This window comes from Rhinolophus ferrumequinum, chromosome 2 (genome assembly GCF_004115265.2).
Source record: "Rhinolophus ferrumequinum isolate MPI-CBG mRhiFer1 chromosome 2, mRhiFer1_v1.p, whole genome shotgun sequence".
NCBI lineage: Eukaryota > Metazoa > Chordata > Mammalia > Chiroptera > Rhinolophidae > Rhinolophus > Rhinolophus ferrumequinum.
Genome location: NC_046285.1, coordinates 46,286,108 through 46,307,455, shown reverse-complemented (window position 1 = coordinate 46,307,455; position 21,348 = coordinate 46,286,108). Strand labels below are relative to the sequence as shown.

At 31.9% G+C, this 21,348-nt stretch overlaps 1 protein-coding gene across 9 annotated transcripts in view; it reads right to left on the bottom strand.

The window, feature by feature from the left end:
• STXBP5L (syntaxin binding protein 5L) overlaps positions 1-21,348 on the bottom strand; it is a 231,754-nt gene that overhangs the window by 165,288 nt on the left and 45,118 nt on the right. For all 9 annotated transcript variants that reach the window (XM_033134983.1, XM_033134991.1, XM_033134974.1 and 6 more), the window contains exons 6-7: positions 7,611-7,745; positions 957-1,020 (exon numbers count right to left, since the gene is read on the bottom strand). In XM_033134983.1, coding sequence (XP_032990874.1) covers positions 957-1,020; positions 7,611-7,745 — 199 coding nt within the window. The remainder of the gene's footprint in view (positions 1-956; positions 1,021-7,610; positions 7,746-21,348) is intronic.

The window sequence follows — 21,348 nt, the reverse complement described above, 5'->3', positions numbered from 1 at the left end:
AAATTTGTCCAAATGCCTAAACCTTTTCTGGAATATCTATTTAGATCCACTGGTCTTCTTGTATACCCCTATACCAATATCACAACATCTTTCTTTTTCCAAAATGTCTTGGCTATTCTTAAACATTTTCTTTTTCTTATGAATTTTAGAATCAGCTTGTGAATTTTTTAAAAATAAATTCTGATGATACCTGATTGGAATCACACTGTTTTTGTGGATCAATTTGAAGAAATCTAATGTTCTTCCTATTGCCATCAAGTGGACTTGGCTTTTGAGTTCTAAATCTATTAGACTAATTCAGTTTCCATCATTTAAAAATAAACAAAGAACCAAACCTATACTACATAATTTATTGAAGTGTTTTCTATAGTACTTAGCAAAAATGATATACTTGAAGTGACAACATTTCAGTGAAAGTGACACTTTAGATCTTTCCATGTTAGCAACTTTGTATTCTCATCATCAAAGGAAAATTATGAATAGTCAATATGAATAGGATTATTTCTGTAATCTTAGAACATTTTCTATATTATTACCTACTTATAAAATCAAGATTGGCTAATTTATGATTATTTAATATTGTTATTTATCATTACCAAAACTGAATAACAGAGGCCAATGGTTAATGATACTGATATTCATATTGTTAAGTTCAAGCATAGAATATTTGAAAATTAAAATTGTTCCACATGTTACATGCCTTATTTGAAATTTTAGAATTAAATATCAACTTTAGTTCTAGGTAAAACTAAAGATTTAACTTGGGACCATTATTAGTGTGAATAATTCATTCATTCATTTATTTGCTCATTCATTCATTCAACATATTTTAATTTTAAATTACATTAAATGCTATGAACTGTGCTATAGATGTTATGTATCAAATAACAATAAGAAATACTTTTATTCAAGAATGAGGAAAATAAATGCAAGAATAATGGTATTGTAATACTCACTTTCCCTTCATCTCTTGGGCTATCACTTAAATGTACAACTGGACCTGGATGAGTCTTTGTGGATCTGTTAAATCAATTCAAAACAGTAATTAAAAAATAAACATTAAAACACCTTGCCATTAAAAATTAGAACAAAGAAATTAAGATTATATTGGAATACATTCCCAATATTCTGGGGTTTAGCTTACATTCATTTGAAGTTGGTTGTTTTTCTTTAAGACTACTTTTCTCTTTCTTACTAACTCCATTAAAGTAGGTGTAACTTTTTAAAAAATCAGATTTAAGAACATAGATCCACAAAACAATGGGATTCTTCATTATTGCATATATTTGTTGACAGATCTGGGCCTCTGAAAATTTGAAATTGAACTTTTACATATACACACAAAGGAAAACTTATACAGCCACAAGACTGATGATATAAACCTGTTTCAACCAACGTAAATACCTGATTTAAAATTTCCTTCTGACATGAAATCTCTGATTTTGCTCCTACAGACTAGTACACAAGTTCCTTTAATTTACCAGAAAGCTCTCTCTAGTGATAGCCAGCATACAGAAAACTGACAAACTAGGGAAACCTAGTTCACTGGTTATGTCTCATTTATCTGGTTATCCAGGGTAATCGATAGCAGATCATTATGAGTCTAAGAGCATATTGTTAAAGGGACCTGTGTTCTGTCAATCTAACTTTAAATTCATTTTACTCTGATATCTGGTATGTTTCTTTTGTATTTCCTACTTGAACTTACATCACTGTTGAATGTGATTATGTCATGCTTAAGTATGATAAGGCCTTATATGACCATAGATTTATTATTGCTCAATTTTCCTCATCCTTTCTGACTTAATTGGGCCAGATTAATTCTATTATGATTATACTGAAATAGTTATAACTTCTTAAGTAAATATGAAAATCAGCAAAGATTCTGCACAAAACAATAAAGATTTAAATTTTAAAAACTTTTTGGAATCAGAGAAAGGTGACAAAGTAAGTAACTCCAGGTTCCTGACTCTCCAAAGTGACTCAGGAGAATACAGATTTACTAGATATTGTTAGTGGTTTTAACCTAAATTTTCTCATCTAAAAATGGAGATAGTAGTACTGACCCTACTGAACAATTGTGAGGATTAGAATATACATATAGCACCAAATATAATGCAAAAACATAGTAACTATTCAATAAATAGTATGTTTTATGGTTGTTGAAATCATTGGAATAATTGCAAATCAAAGTTATTATTTGCATTCTAGAATATATGCAGGAAAAAAGAAACTAAACAAGGCTTCATAAAAAGTGTACAGAGCTTTTTGCAACTATATCATTTACACATAAATGCAGTGTTTTATTACAATATAAATGCCTCCGATAAGGGACAATGTCCTTTAATTATCTTTTGGGAACTAAAAATATCCAACAAACCACAAACCCCTATCTGTCTCTTGAGTTTGATTGCAACAACAAATACCAAAGCGTACTCCATGATAAACTAGTGAACACATAAGGTGTTTTACATAGCATTCCGTATCTACAAAGTCTGGGAAACCCTGAATTAAATAAAGTTAAATATTTTTTTTCTCCTATACAAATTCTTAGGGCTATAATATGCAAATCAGCATTGCAAATCTTCAATATTTTCCAAAATTATTGGGCAATAGAATCCTTTTTCATTGATCTTATTAAGGGAATCACTGAAATATACTTTAAGAAACACTAATTAGACCATATGCAAGACTCTTCATTTAGATTCTCAGACTACAAAAACACTCAAGATCAGAAAATAGTTTAGCATTAGACTTCACTTATTTCTAATGACTTTTTCAGACTATAGAATAAATTTTATTTATTGTAAAAAAAGAGAAAACTTATAAAATACCAAAAATGAAAAATTGTTCATATTATTTCACTGCCTCAACATAATGACTGACATTTTGATGTATTTTTTTCTGACATTTCCTTAACATTAAACTTCCAAAAACCACCAAGTGTTCCTTACAAAGCTTATAGCATCAGAAATTGACTTAAAAATAAAAAAGCATCTGTATATTTTGGATTCTGTAATTCCCACAAAAAATTACTTCAGATAGAATTATCAATGAACTTAAATTCATGTAATACCCATCTAAATAATACCCATTTTCTAAGTATACCTATTTGTTTCCCTCCTCCCATTCAGCACAATGGCTTCTTGATAGTGTCCTTTGTAGACATTCTTTCTGTTTCTATATCTTCAATATTGGTATTCTTTTGTATTCTGTCCTAGACTGCCATCTATTCCCATATTAGTGGTCATGAATTCAACAGTCCACAGGACCCAGGCAAGTATTGCAAATAAGTTAAATAAGCTGAATAAGAACTGTGCCAAACTGGATAGCACAATACCAACCTACAAAAGGAAAGTTACAGTTAATAACTGACTGCCATGCAAGAATACTGAACTAGGATCATCTAATCATGAATTTTTTTTCATGAAAAGATGGAAATCCAAATTTTTATTTCTACTCTACCGATTTTTAAATATTAGAAACTAATAAGTCAGAATATATTTAAGTATTCTGATGGCCAAACAAAATATAGCTGTGAGTTAGAATTGACTGACCTCTTTTCTATACATTCTTCATGCACATCTCATCTATTCTCATAGTTTCAATGGCAAAGTAAATTCTGATCTCTTTACCTTCAGATCCATATATTCCACTTCCTACCGTTCTTCCACACCAATTTCAGCTGAATGTCTTATAAACACAACTCAACCTACCTAAAATTGAACTCATTATTTTATTCCCAACCTATTCAATCTCGCATTCTTTCACTAACTGGCCCGCTTATCTACACAGTTGCTCACACCAAACACCTGGGGGAACTCTTAATTCTTCTCTACTATTTTCACATCTTCCCACAACTCCTAAGTTTTGCCTCTTCTAACTATTCCTTTCATATGTCAGCTTATCTCACTCCTAAATTTACCACCATATTTTTTATCAATAATACAATCTTTTCTTACTTCAATCATTTCTCCATATCTGCATTCAGAGTAGACTTCCTAAATGTAAATTTGATCTAGTCAATTCTCTGCTTAAAGCCCTTCAAAATCTAGCTCCCGGTTTTAAAGTCCAAACTTCTCAAACTGTCTCATAAGGCCTTTCATATTATATACCCTGATTACCTTTTTATCTTTTGCCATCCTCTCCCCCAGCCATTCCAACCAACTAAATTACTTAAAATTTGGGGGCATAGAACAAAAACTCTCCAAATTCCATCCTTTAAACCTGCTGTTCCCTCTTCCTGGAACACCCTCACCCTTCTCCCTCAATTCTTGACTAACCTAACTGAAACTCATCCTTCAGATCTCAGCATAGATGGAACTTACTTCACAGATACTTCTCTGAGACCCCATGTCTATATTAGGTGTTTTTCTTATGGAATTGCCACATTATATTTCCAATACATTGTAACTGTGCTTTTACTTAATCTCAACTTTATTAGAGTGGAAGCCCCAAGGGGACAGAAACTATGTCTTCCTAGTTCATAGCTGTTTCCCATATGTACCATATCATAGTGCTCAATAAATAATTTGAATGAGTGTCTTTTAATACTCTTTTTAAAATGTTTTTTAAATTAAAGTTTAGTTGTATGATGATGGCCAAGACATGGAAACAACCAAAGTGTCCTTCGATAGATGATTGGATAAAGAAGATGTGGTATATACACACAATGGAATACTATTCTGCCATAAGAAAAGATGAAATAGTGCCATTTGCGACGGCATGGTCGAATCTTGAGATTATCATGCTAAGCGAAATAAGTCACACAGAAAAAGTTGAGAACCATATGATTTCACTGATATGTGGGATATAAAACTGAAAGCAACAAAAGAACAAGACAAAGATACACATATTATTTAATTCTGGATTTCAGGCTCAAATTTTAATCATATGTAGAAAAAATAAGTTACACTTTTTAAAAAGCTATGGATGCCCTAAAGAAACAGCTATTTCTGTGATATAACCTGGAATATATTTTCCCATAGAAATATTTTCTGTCAGTTTAGTTCTAAACCACTATTTTATGAGGTGTTCTACAAATATCACTGTTTGTATGGAAAATGTGTTCCAGTTTCCAAATAATCAATATATACACTTTAGGAACACAGATTATTTATAGTTTAGGAAATTCCATATGATTTCAATTAGGAGACTTCACTAAAAATAGAAACAAGCTGAAAAGTAAAAAACATTAAATGAAAAGTATTTCAAGTAAGGACTTAAAAATAATCTCATATATCTCTTAAAGAAAATTTTGCATTTATCATACTTGGAAAATGTATTATTAAAATTTGTGTCTAAAATTCTATTTGTGAAATTACTCTTTTAAATTAAATACATATTTTATCATTATCCCATATACTTGACACATCAACAGGAACTAGCATGCATTTTCTTGTGTATCTCAAGAGGTAGAGAAGCACTGGAAAGACTCTGGGAGTTTGGAAGTTGGCATGTAAAAATATATCTATCATAATGGAACTATAATTCTATGGAATACAGTTTTGGAAATGTGACCTAAATAAACCAAAAAACAGTCAAGAGGTGATGTTGTCTACTAATAATTTCTTGAGAATATTTGAAGGACATTTTCAGAGGCATGTACAACTCCATAAAACACTGAATTTATATGAATGGTAGATACTATTCTGATGCCAAATTACATGTGTAAGATCATACTATGAAAAATAAAAGTGCCTTATTTTAGTCTTTAATTTCTCCTGTTTACCATACTTTATAATACACATTTTTAAACTCTTCATTAGTCCTGAAATCATAAAGTGTAGACCATATATATTTTTTATATATATAATACAGGCATATATATGTATATATATACATATATATTATACATATGTATATATATATAATATATATATATGAAGTATAAGTCACTATTTCAGGTAGTATTAATTTGAAATAGAAAAAGGACTTGTTAAGTAAATGAATATGGAAACAACATTGCAAAAGTGGTAAAACATTTTATCTGTTTAGATAATAAACTCTTCTTAATTATGTTAGCATTCAACTGAACACAAATGATACATCTATTATAATTTATATTAATCTTAATTTATATAAAAGCTCTATAATTGATCTCTCAAGTTTATTTGTGTTTTAGTCAATATCCTATAACAATATTATGAAAACAAGCATTAAGTTTAACCTATTTAATGATTTTATAGGACTAAGATTATAGAGGGAAAAGCCTTTCTCAAATAGCTAAAAAAAAAGCCAACAACTTTTTGGGGGAGACATAATTGTCTATAGGATAAATGTTTTTAAAAATACACATACAGAATGACAAAATATATATGATCAAAATAGCTGATACCAATTATAACTATAATTATAGATGAAAGCTGTAAGTCAATAGTAGTGTGTAACTATCATACCAATTTTTCAGTGTCATTGGTCATTTAGTAGCCACTCTGTGGAAAGCACCAAAAAAAGCCAAGTATGAAGAAAAAGAAAAGAGCAATGAACAAAGATTCTGCCCTGGAGCAGTTCTTAATCTAATGAGGGGGGAGAATCATCATTAATAAAATACCCATTAGGACATAATACAAATGGAATATTATGACAAGAATGTAACTAGTAACCACCTACCCTATCAAGTAGTACATATGCACACTGAAACATTGGGAACATGGAATAGTAGATTTACTGCAAAGACAAGTCAAGCTTCATAAAAACAGGCTGTTTTAATCAGAGTTTCGGGAAAGAATAATTATGTAACTTAGAATGAATATATATGTATATAAATATATATATATGAATATATATGTCCATGAATATATTATATATATACATATATGTGTGTGTGTATATATATATATATATATATATATATATATATATATATGAATGAGCCAGCCTTAAGTCAAATGTCTCTTATCTTATTAAGGACCTAATATGTACAGAGCATAAACATTTATTAAAGAAAAATTGTTTTTCTAATTAATGAAGAAAACTGTGTATATACTACAAATAGATGGCTTGGAATTTCATGAAATTTCACACTTGGAGGATATCACATTAACATGTGCAGAAATGTAAATATCAATGTCAAAGTCAAAGTGGTAACTGTTATCAATCACATAGCCAAATAGCTGTATACATCACAATATAAAAAATATTATTAAATTGAACCTAGAACAATATGTTAATGAGGCAAGTGACGAATAAGCTACCAGCATTAAAAATTATGTGAACGGATCATGATTATTTTTACATAAAACTAAATGTGGTCACAATTCACTTGCCATCCTTACTGAAAGTGATTATTCTAAGGTTGATTATAAAGAAATGAGATGATTTCTATGTATAACTTTTAGAATGAGCCTTACTATTTTATCATCAAATTGTGCATACATCACCCTTAACTATTTACATTATTTGGAAAATCTAAATTTAGCATATGTTGATACTACAATATCTATTTTTAAAAGCCTTTATGGTTTCAAATTATTTTGGCTGAACGTTCCACTCATATTAATCATAAATTAGCTATATATTTCAAATAACTCTGCAACTTGACATATATATGTTACATAACCGTATGAAATATTGAAATCAAATAATGTGATATTCAATTTCAAACTTACAGTTCAATTGCCTTGTTCCACATGATAACGTATCCAGAAAGAATGAAAGATTCAATATTTACAATATGTGTATTTCCTCTTTCTGTTCCAACATAGAGCCATTTACTCTGGAAAGGTAGATGACAGTAAGTAATTCTGAAAGAAAGAAAATTACAATTAAAATATCTAAATTTTATGTCTGGTCAGCACTTTATTTTTCTTACACTTATTATGTAGTGATAGCTATATAAACAATAAAATTTACGATATACTCAAGTAGCATTTAGTTATTAGTTGAGGGTATGGGATAAATAACAATATATCATTAAAACAATGATGATAATAACCACTGTTAAATAAGTATCTAACATAGGCATTAATATATATTATTTTGAATTCTGAAAACAGTATTACAAGACAGATTATATACAAGAGTGTGTGTGTAAGACACACACACTTTTTTCTTTTACAAAGAGTAAAATGAGGTCAAGAATTTTTATTTTTACTTGCCTAGAACTGAAAGCTAATTAAGTGGCAAAACTGAGTTTAAAATCCATTCTTGTTTGTTTGCAAAATTATCATCTTTCCCCAAGCTACACTGTTTGCCTGTTTTATTCAGTAACATTCAGTTCAAATAGAAATTACGTACATTTGAAACATAAATTTCAGAGTTCTCAGAGTTTGCAGCTATGTCTATACAGACAGTAAATTATCTATCTACTTTTTTTTCAGATGCTTGGCAACTAAGTAGTATAAAGAAAACTTATAAGATCAGAGATCCACTGTATTATTCCCTCATTTTTTTTTTCTTCTGTCTTCTTCTTCACAATGGGCTTTCTGACTATCTCTGGGAACCTGCTCCATGGCCAGAGCAACTATGACTCCTATTTATGAAATCTGGGAATTTACCAGAATCTTCTCTTCACGGCATCATCACTTTATCTAGTTTGCCCTACTCATACTCTTTAATCACTCTTAAGAAGGAAAATGGGGATAAGTTCAAAGTTATCCCTTGCCAGAACCTGTTGTTCTAGCACACAATATTTCCTGGAGCTTACTGAGAAAAGGAACTAGTAAGTTGTTAGAAGAGCTGGACAGAATTCTGATACCAGAGAAATAGACCAATATAAAAAAAGAAAAAGGAATGTGAATAGTAAATTCTCAACAAAATTCCATTATGTAACAGTGAATATTCAGTCCATCAAATTTATATTGTTTTCTGGGTCACTGAGTTATTATTCAACAGCCTACTTCTCTAAACCAAATTTCATCTATTCGAAAGCATTCTGCTGAAAGCACCATGCATACTGTATCTAAAAAACTAGAAGCCATGCTATTACATACACACTTACAGAGTTAATTGACAATTGAATTGAAGTGTAACTAACCTACATGATATTGGACAATTCTGATTAAAACCTAAAGTCTAGAATTTCTGTTGTTAAAAAATATTTAATAATGCCCCACAGAAAATAACTTGATGGTCATGTTTCTAGGTAATGAAGGACCAATTTTCAATTCAATCTAAGTAGAAAGAATAAACTCATTTTAATAGGATTTAAGATCATCCTTTCTGAATCATAGGAAGAGTAGAAAAAACTCTTATTTCATAAAAGTAGACACAAATATAGAAGTTCAGAACATAGAAAATAGAATAAACGTCAATATTACAGTCATTTCCAAGGTGAAAAAGAAAAGGCTAAGAACTGCCTGATTTTAGTAATGAGACCTGAAGCAAGAGGCAGAATTCCAAGATCGACAGACATTACAGCGTAATAAAAATAATGGAATACATGAAGAAGATCCAAACAGGATTAGAACTACTCTTTGAACCAGTATCACTTTTTTCCTCATTCTGACTGACAAGTATCTAGACCCTTGATGACAAAAGGGTTTCATCTATGTCCAATGTCCAACTGATAAGTAGTGGTTAAACAACCAATTAAGAAAGATTCCCAGACTTTATCTGAATCCGATAAAAAAGGGTAATATAAAATAGTTAAGATGATTGACACAGATGAGGGAGAGGGTGTGATTACACTTGTGCTGTATATTTGATGACCCTAATAAGTGACTAAATTGATACCTTAATAGAACATAGCTTATTGTACATAATAGCTATACTTTCATTTGTAACATATTTCTACCAACACCTCCTGCAAGAGGAAAAATTTTCAGTTATATGTAAGTCTTTAAAAAATAATCTTGTGCGTACATCCATATTCACTATCATTCTTCTATAGTAAATCATCTAAGACATTCATTGTCTTTCACCCATTCATTCATTTATTCAACCTTCACTGAATGTCTTTATAAAAAGCACTGTCCTTTGTTATAACATACCTATTATTTTTCCCTCAAAAAAACATACCATCTAATAGGAGAGATAAAACAAATAGACAAGTAAGAAAAATAAAAGTAAAACTGTTCATTGCTATAAAGAGTTCAAAGGAGAGAGGAAATAATTCCAGTAATGGAAATCAAGGAAAGCTAATGTGGAAAACTGTCTTTGAATTTGGCCATTAGAGATCAAATAACTCTGTAATTAGATATATATCACATAGCCATATGAAATAAACAAAATAAATGTGTCTCAAGCTTAAATAATATACAGATCTTTAAAATATTTTTGCAGATACTCACTTTTGACTTACTTTTATAAATTCTTAGCTTATGTATAAAAAATTAAATAACATCTACATTCCTCATACTTATGGTTGTTATATGTACATAAAATAACAAAAATTAAAGACAAATACAAATTAAAGACAAAAAAATTTACAACTAGAATTCAAATTAATGACCTTAATTTAGAGGACAGATGAATTATTTTACAGAAATACAATAATCTCATAATATGGATATGGTCTGGATTGCACAGGTTCTTTTGAATTTGGTGTGTCTATATTTTGGGCTTCTCTTTCACTACTTGCCTCTACTTGAACAGCTTCGAATTCTGTTCCAAAGTATATCATCACATAATTTTACAATCCTTCAGCATGAATACATAATACATGTGCATAGTCCATTTCTGTTATTTCATTAATTGATAACAATTAAAATAACACAACTTGGTTTCAACACAACCATAAATGCAAATTTAAATTCACATATTGGGCCTGTGTGGCAGTATAATTTGTATGGTTTATTCAAATTATTCGGAATGTTTCCATTAGACTTATTATAAAAATAAAAGTATTACAGTCATATTACTAGGGAAAACTCATAACCCCAAGATTATGCTCATTGACTCTACTTTAAGAAACACTGTCACTACATGAGCCAAAAATATATTTTAAAAAGTAAATAATTTAAAATTACATAACTTATGCTGTATAAAATTTGGTGGGATATTTCAACTTTGGAAATTTTTCCCCTAAGTTCTAACAGAGTTCAATTTCAGTCCTATTTTTATCTGGATTCCAGGTGAAATTTCTAGTATAGGCATGATGACTCTGGCTCCAGTCCCTTCTCTGATATTTATAATTATGTTGTATAACCTGGTAACGCGAAGAATCAGTTGGATATCAATTCTAGATATTAAATATTAAAGACATTAAATATCTTTAATATTTAATATCTAGAATTATTTTAGATATTAAAAATACAAATGCCAGAGATGACAATTCAGTAGTTCTGAGGTAATTTCTAGCAATACTGTTTTATAACTCTTTCTAGGTGGTTTTTATGCACAACCACAGTTGAGAACCATTAAATTATAGTAACATCAAGAAATCCAAAACACTAATTCAAAAAGATATATGCACTACTATGTTTACTGCAGCGTTATTTACAATAACCGAGATACAGAAGCAACCTAAGTGTCCACTGATAGTCAAATTGATAAAGAAGATATAGTACATATATACAATGGAACATTACTCAGCCATAAAAAAATTGAAACCTTACCATTTGCAACAACACAGATGAACCTAGAGGGTATTATGCTAAGTGAAGTAAGTCAGACAGAGAAAGACAAATACCATATGGTTTCACTTGTATGTGGAATCATACAAACAAAATAAATAAACAAAACAAAAATAAACTCATAGAGAACAAATTGGTGGTTGTCAGGTTTGGGTGGGGGATGGGGGGTGGTTGGAGGAATGGGCGAAAAGGATTAAGAAGTACAAATTTGAAAGCAGTCACAAGGTATAAAGCATAGCATAGGAAATATAGTCAATAACATTGTAATAACTATATATGGTGTCAGATGGGTACTAGACTTATCAGGGTGATCACTTCATAAGGTATATAAATGTCTAATTATTATGTTGTACACCTGAAACTGATATTATATCACATGTCAAATGCAATTGAAAAATAAATTTTTAAAGACGAATAAAAGAACCATTAAATTATAGCAACAATTCTTAACCTTTGGTACAAAAAAATATCTCATTAAAATACATATTACCCGAATCCAGGTACACATTGTGACACCATGGATCTGGGATGGGACTTATGATTGATATTTTAGCAAAAATCCTCAATACTTGTTATTCAAAATGAAATCCATAGACCAGGAACATGGACCTCACCTGAGAGCTTAGTAGAAATTCAGAATCTCAGGCTCTACCCCAGAATCAAAAACTGCACTTTATGAAGAACCTCCAGGTGAATCATATACACATTAAAGTTTAGGAAGCAATTCTCTAGGTGTTTCTGATACAGATAATCTATGAATTACATTTTAAGAAACACTGTTCTATGGTTGAATGACTGCTGCTTAGTTTATTTACTCTCAAGATTCAGAATAAGAACTTAAATTACTAAGTTAGTAGTAGGGATAAAGCCTTACAACCATGTAGTCCCTCAAAAACAGCTAATGATAATTACAATAATGATAACAAAAGAACCACAACAACAGCCAGATAAAGGGACAGATAGCTACTCTAAGATTCCCTCAGCATCTTAAGTCAAAGACTGATATTTAGGAATTTTAGTGGAAAAACTCAAATCACAGAAAAGATAAAGAATTAGAATTTCTTTAAGGAAAGAATGTAATAATTTTGGACAACCTGTACCTAGCTAGAACCAAAATACAAGAGGCAAAATTAAACAGATAAGTGAACATTTAGATGAATTTCAGTCACAGTCTTAATGGGCTTTAAATCAACTAACCAGGCAGTAAAAAATTCTCTCGATTCTGTTGTGTATAATTAGTTGGAAAACTATCAAACATAAGTCAAATTTAAAAAATAAGTCTAAGCTCTGCAGTTCCATAAGGAATAACATCGTGATTTCTAACAAATGCAATTCTGAGAAGCTCATTCTCATTTTCCTACAGCAAAATAAATAACATTTTCTACCTTCATTTAAATTCATAGAATATTTTAATTTCTGAACGAGAGAATTGAGTTAGAGGAGGCCATGTGGAGGGCAGAAATAGGCACTGGTCTTCTAGGGGTGATAAAAATCGAAGTACAATGGGGAGCCATAATCCCACCCTACCAAGCAGTAATAAGTGCCCCTACTTATCCCAGGTGTTAGAAAGAACAACTAGGGAAACTGAACTTCTACTCCCACTTGTTAGTATCAAGATGACATCTATCCTTCCCCTGCTAGAGCAATGTAAAAACAAACCAACAAAAACAGAAGGCTTAAATAAGACCTAGGGTATCATAACATAAGATCCCAAATGTGTAGTTTTAATTTAGAAAATAACTAAGCATACCAAGAAGTAGGAAAATCTCCATTTGATTTTGAAAAGACAATAGATATCAACACCAAGATAATACAGATATTGTAATTCACTGATACATATTTAATAGAAGCTATCATAAAAATACAACAAGCAATTATGAATAAAATGAAATAAAAAATAGAAAGTGTCAGCAAAATAGGAGATAGAAAAGAACCAAAAAAAATCCCAAGAAATCTACAATGAAATTCTTAGAACAAATAAGTGAGTTCAGCAACGTTTCATCATATTAGAAAACATACAAAATTCAATTGTATTTCTGTATATTAGAAATGAACACACGGAAGCTGAAATTTAAAATGCAATACCATTTACAATCACTCAAAATATGACACACTGAGATATAAATATAAACAGTAATTATATAACTTATATGCTAAAAACTACAAAACCCATATGAAAGAAATAAAATATCTAAGTAAACAGACACACTGTGTTCATGGATTTTAATACTCAACATAGCAAAAATGTCAATTCACATTCACATAGAACCCTGGGGAGATATTTTTGTAAATATCTTTTGCAGACATGCTTATTCTAAAATTTACATGAAAAGGCAAAAAAACTAGAATAGCTAAAGTAATTGTGAAAAAGAATAAAGTGGGAGGAATCAGTCTACCCAATTTCAAGTCTTTCTCTCTCTCACTCTCTCTCCATATAAATGTGTATATACATACACACATATATATACACATACATATACATATATGCAATGGAATATTACTCAGCCCTAAGAAAAGATGAAAAACTGCTATTTGAAACAATATGGATGGATCTTAAGATTATCATGCTAAGCAAAATAAATCAGACAGAAAAAGTCTAGAACCGATGATTTCACTCATATGTGGGATATAAAACTGAAAGCAACAAATGAACAAGACAAACAAACAAACAAAAACTCTTAGACACAAACAACAGTTTAGTGGTTACCAGAGGGGAAGGAGAAAGAGGGGAAGGGAGAAGAGGGTAAAAGGGGTCATATATATGGTGATGGGAGGAGAATTGACTTTGGATGGTGAACACACAATACAATACATAGATGATGTTTTATAGAATTGTATACTTGAAACCTACATAATTTTACTAACCAATGTCACCCCAATACATTTTTTAAAATTAAAAAAAAAAGTCAGACTGAAACATGGATAGAAAGACAAAAACTCAATAATGGTATATAGAAGATTTAAACAAGATTGACAAAGTTGACCAAATTCAAATTCATAGAGCACTGCACCCAAGAAATACAGAACACATATTATTTTCAAGTTCATCGATGTTGGAATATTTACCACAACTGATTATATGCTTGGCTGGAAAGGGCAAAACGCCACAAACACTAATTGATTGGAATTATATAGAGCATATTATCTAATACAGTAAAATTATGCTAGAATTCAATTTTTCAAAATTAACAAAAAAGTGAAAGAAAATTACCACATATTTGTAAAAGTAGTAGTACACTTCTAAATATATCATGGGTCAAAAAAGAAATTACAATGAAAATTAGAAAATGAAGTGAATGATAATGAAGATAAAATATATAAAAATTTGTGGGATCCAGCTAAAGCCATAATAAAAAAAGTTTATAGCCTTAAATGCTTTATATTAGAAAAGAAACAAGTTAAAATTAATTAACTAAATATCCATGTTCAAAACAAAAAGAACGGAAAATTAAATAAGGAAATAATAAAGATAAGAAGAGAGATCAATACAACATAAAACAAATATGCAATAATCAGCAAAGCAAAAATTTAACTTCTTAAAAATCCTAACAAAATTGACAAACCATTAAAGAGACAGATCGAAAATTCCTATTCATTCATAATGACTCTGCATGAGTTATTCCTTTCATGAAGCTTCCCTCTCTCCCCCTAGGAAAGTTAGGCATTTCCTTATCTACATTCTCATAATATATTGTGCACTCCTTTGTTATTACATGGCATTATAATTTCTAGAACCTGGCACAGCATATGTCAAATGAATGACCAAATATAGTTTTGCTTCCTTAATATCTCCTAAAAATAAAAAAAAGCATCTCATATTAATTTGTTAAAAAAAAAATAGACCTAATATATAACTACAGTAATCAAGACTGTGTGGTATAGGCAGAGGGACAGACATATAGATCAATCATACAGAATAGAGGACACTTAACATGTCCAAGACACTTTTGATAAATGTGCAAGGCAATTCAATGAAAGAGCTCAATAAATGGTACTGGAGTATTAGATATCTACCAAGACAAAAATGAATCTCCAGCTAAACTTCAAACCTTACACAAAAATTAACTCAAAACAGAACATACATTTACGTGTAAAATAGAAAACTTTTACAAAAAAATAGGAGAAAATCTTTGGGATCTAGGACTAATAAATAATTATTAGATTTGATGCAAAAGTATGATCCATAATGAAATATTAATAAATTGGGCTTCATAAAAATTTAAAGCATTTTCTCTATGAAAGTCCCTATTAAAAGGATGAAAATACAAGCTAGTGACTGGGAGAAAATATTTGCAAACTACATACCCAATAAAGGACTAGAAAAATTTATCTAGAATAAATTTTTAAATTTTCAAAACTGAATGGTTACCAAAAAATACAACAAAAAGGCCTAACAAACTGAAAATCAATTACTTTTACTGGACCCATGAGAGAATTGAAGTTCCAGGACAAAGTACAACCCAAAATCTCTAAATAAAAAGTTTTTAGGAAAACCAAAAATCAAGGAAGACAAAATCAGGACACTAAAGAAATCTGAAGCAGAATACCACAGAGAAAAAAAAATAAACTCTGTTATAATAAGTACAAATAATTTAAGGTATGTATATCATAGCCTACATATTGAATTTTAGTTGAAAACCATATAAAACAAATCTATGCTTTCCCCAATACTACACAATTTATGATCAGTGATAGCAAGGAGTGTTAATAAGCCTAAAATGTAAATGTTTGAATTTATTCATTTTTCAGATCATGCATTACAGAAATCCAGTTTCTCTTCCATTTAGGTTTAAAATCAGATTTGAAAGGAAGCCAAGGATCATCCACCAGAAGCAGCTGGAATATCAAAACCTATTTCTCAACAATCTAAAGCTGGTTGCTGTTTTCAAAGATTGTAAGACCAAAGGCTGAAGGTGCCCTAATTAAAAAAAGAAAAAACTAAACTAAAATTTACAGCATAAACTATAATATAAATATAAATATACATACATATATGACATAAGCATAAGGATATATAGAAATGTACATAATTAAATGCCTAATTTAAGAGGACTTAGGGTTCCAAAAGATGCTTGGTTAAATTTTCCTTTACAGACCCAATTCTCTCATTCACCATACTTTCCTCTCCACAATAAATTGTGATAGTTAATGAATACTCTCTGGTCAAGAAAGTTTTTCATTATTCTCAAATTCAAAATAATGAATTTCTTTTTCAAAAAGATTTATATCATATTTTTGTAACATTAAAATAATGTTACAATGTTTGTAACATTAAAATAGTCAATGTTTGCAAAATTTAAATCAAATTTAAATTCCTATGATTTAAATTTGTGCAAAATCTGTCAGCTTGTATTTTATGTTGCTACCAGTTAAATCCACCACAATTGAAATAACAAAAATCATAAGTGGAAATCAACACTATCAATCATTTCTTCTCCAAAAAAGGGCCATAAAAGGGATCAGAACGTTTCCTTCAATATTCCAATGGTGGTGGAGAGGAAACCATTCTGTCCACCTACACTAAAGTGTAGGGTCCAATCTACTCAAACCATTGAAACAAACAAAATATCAGGAAGGCAATCTGAGCAGGTAATATTTTTAGTGTTAAAGTAACAGGAATAATATAACAACTCTTGAATGATCTTTAAATTTAATATCCTGGAACTTCTGCTACATTATATTAAAATGTAAATAATATAACCAAAATTAGATCTAATCTACAGAAATAAATCATATCTAGTTTTAGCAAATATCTAAAATATAAATATCCTCATCTCAAAAAATACTGGATACAATAAAAATTTCCAAGGATGATGAAATCTAAAATACTCATGAATACTACTGAGAATATTGAGAGTTAATAACTTAAATAGTATAGTATGCATAAGAAAAGGAAAAGGAAAAGCGTCAGGTACAAAAGGATGTCTGTTTAGCTGCCATCCTTTTTTCTCACTATACCTACACAAAGAGGTTTACTTAATTAAGCATTGTCCACATACTGATGATTTTTTATAAACTATTTCCATTCAGAAAAATAAAATGAATGTTATTTTGAGCTCTCAGAAATGACTACCTATCTCTATTATCCACCTACCTCAATTTGAATAGCACTCACTAATCTGTGTAAATTTTCTTCTCAAAACATCAAATTTTCTTTCATGAATATCAAATTTTCCTGTGATGGCCCTTCCCATTCACTGCAAATAGTGTGATTGTTCCCCAAATAATAAATATCAGAATATTTTATAGTTAAAATACAAAGACAGATAATAAAATACAAATTTTACTTCATCTCGAGGTGTATTATCAATTAAGTGGATGTGTGCTACGTTCTAGGCCTCGTTGAATCCAACATTAGGAACATTAACATTTAGTACAATTTGTTACAAATAAAGTCAATAACTTTTCCTATATCCATTCATGTAATTTTCTCTTTCGGATTATTAATATTTCGTTCTAAAATGAGAAATCTGGAAGAGAGATCCAAGATGGCAGAATAAATAAACACCGTGTTTGCCTCATCCCGTGAACACATCAAACTTAAAACCAAATAATAGAACAATTAACCTGGAGAACCATTTGAAGTCTAGCTGAACAGAAGTTTTATAAAAAGGATATAAAGAAGCCACATCAAGACTGGTAGGAGGAGTGGAGACGCAAAATGGGTTGGCCACAAACACCTGTGTGGTGCTTGAAAATAGTGAGGAATATCTAGGCAATGGAGGTTCACCCTGGAGGAGAGGGATCTGAGCCCCACAACAGGTTCCCCAGCCCGGAGTACTGGTACTGGGAAGATGAGCCACCATAATAACTGGCTGTGAAAAACAGTGGGGATCCTGACCATCCAGGTGGGACAAAAGGCTGCAGGAAAACCAGACATCCTCTTAAAGGGCCCACGCATAGACTCACTTGCTCACAGGCACTCACCCTGAGCTCCAGCAGAGGACCAGTGACCGGGGGGCATTAGAGACACCCGGGGGGGAAAAAAGAGTTGAGTGCTATGGGGCGAGGACTGGATAAACAATTGCCATTTTCCTGTGTGGAGTTCTTCTCCTTTGCAGCTGGTAGGTGTATGCCATTTTTCCTGTGTTGAGCTCACCCCCCACAGTCCAAATCTGAATCTGAATTGGTCTGGTGAGCTCCACTTGCTCCACTCTGGTGACTCGCTGAGACCCCACCACACCCAATTCCATACCTCACAAGGATTTATCAGCCACTGAACCTTACAGGAGCTGGCAGTAGGCATCAGAGTGTCCTGGCTTTTTCAGAGCTATCCGCGACCTGGTACTGGTGACAGCCATCCTTGGTTAACAGCGTGGCCCCTGCTATGAAACTCCAGGTCCAGCCCAGGCTACAACTACCTGTGGATCACTCTGCAGCTCCTAGTAGGTGGTCCCTGGCTGCTCACAGGCAGGGGATGACCTTGGTCTTCACCTAAGCCCCTCTCAAGGGGCCCCAGAATCAACATACTTGGAGGTTGGCTAGAGACCATAGCAGAGCACCACCCAATTAACCCCACAAGTGGCACCCCCAAAGAGCAGTCTCAACAGGCACCAGAGCCCACTGGGGCGAATCCCACTTAGAGGGGTAAGACCCCCTCACAGCAGTTTGTAAGCTGTGGACATGGCCAAACCCCACAGCCAGTCAGCATGAGGATCAGTCACACCCACTGACATCTCCGTAGAAATCAAGGCTCAATGATAACAGGAGGGAACACACAACCCACACAAGAGACAAGAGACACTCCTGGAGCACCCAGCACAGGTGACCAGGGAGGCGGTACCACTGGGCCCAACAGGACACCTACTACATAAAGCCACCAGCAATACTAGGAGATATAGCAGATCTACCTATTACATAGAAACAAACACAGAGAGGCAGCCAAAATAAGGAAACAAAGAAATACATCTCAAATGAAAGAACAGGAGAAAATTGCAGAAAAAGAACTAAACAAGATGGAGGTAAGCAACCTACCAGAAACAGTGTTCAAAACAGTGGTTTTAAGGACGCTCAAAGGACTTAGTGAGAACTTCAACAAAGCGATAACAAGCATAAAATAGAACATAGAAACCATAAAAAAGTACCAGTCAGAAATGAAGAATATAATAACTGAAATGAAGAATGCACTAGAAGGAATCACCAGCAGATAGACGAAGCAGAGGATCGGCTCAACAATTTGGAAGACAGGTAGCAGAAAACACCCAATCAGAACAACAAAAAGAAAAACAATCCAAAAAAAAGAGGATAGTTTAAGAGACCTCTGGGACAACATCAAGCGTAACAATTTCACATCATAGGGGTACCAGAAGGAGAACAGAGAGAGCAAGGAACTGAAAATCTATTTGAAGAAATAATGATGGAAAACTTTTTTAACCTGGCAAAGGAAATGAATATTCAAGACCAGGAAGTGCTGAGAGTCACAAACAAGATGAACCGAAACAGGCTCACACCAAGACACGTCATAATTAAAATGCAAAAGTTTAAAGACAAAGAGAGAATCCTAAAAGCAGCAAGAGAAAGGCAACTAATTACTTACAAGGGGGGCTCCCATAAGGTTGTCAGGTGATTTCTCAACAGAAATTCTGCGGGCCAGTAAGGATTGGCAGAAAATAGTCAACGTGATGAAAAGCAAGGACCTACAACCAAGAGTACTCTACCCAGTAAGGCAATCATTTAAAATCGAAAGAGATAAAGAGCTTCCCAGACAAGAAAAAGCTAAAGGAGTTCATCACAACCAAACCAGTATTAAAAAGAATGTTAGGAGGACTTCCTTAAGACAAAAAGATAAAAAATATGAATAACAAAATGGCAATAATTACATATCAACAATTACTTTCAATGTAAATGGGTTAAATGTTCCAATCAAAAGACATTGGGTGGCTGAGTGCATAAGAAAACAAAACCATACATTTGCTGCCTATAAAAGATTCACTTCAGATCAACAGACACACAGACTAAAAGTAAAGGAATGGGGAAAAATATTTCATGAAAATGAAAACAAACAAATAAAAGTTGGGGTAGCAATACAGGTAACCCCCATATAACATAGCACTTCTATAACACGATTTCGCTCTAACATGGTTCGAGAATTGGGGAAACCCTTGTACAACACAGCATCCTAGAACACGGTTTCACTCTAACACAGTTTGAGAATTAGAGAAATCCCTGAACAACACAGAGCGTAATAAGAACTTTTAAGAGCAAAAAATATCTCATTTGAAATTGGGGAAATCCCAAACAATACGGAACATAATAAAAGCTTATTAGTGATGACGAAGAAAACATTATTTGATACATATTAATGTTATACTTTTGGTGAAAATTGCTTTAATAAAGATATTTCTCTTAATCATGAAAACATAATAGTATGTTTTTAAAATTTTTGGAACCCAACCCCCTTTTTTGTACTAGTTCTTCGTTTCATATAACACGGATTCGCATAACACAGCATTTTTAGGAACTTAACAACCGTGTTATACAGGTGTTACCTGTACTTATGTAAGACAAAATTGACTTTAAAACAAAGGCTATAAGAGACAAAGAAGGACCCAGTAATCCCACTTCTAGGTATTTATCTGAAGAAACCGAAAACGCTACTTCAAAGGGAAATGGGCATCTATGCATGCATTGTAGCATTATTTACAATAGCCAAGGTATGGAGGAAACCATATGTCCCTGAATGGATTAATGGATAGAGTAGCTGGTACATATATACAATGGAATATTGCTAGGCCATAGGAGGGAATGGGTTCATGCCATCTGCAGGGGCATGGATGGACCTGGAGGGAATTGTGCTGAGTGGAGTATGTCAGACAAAGACAGATGCAATGTG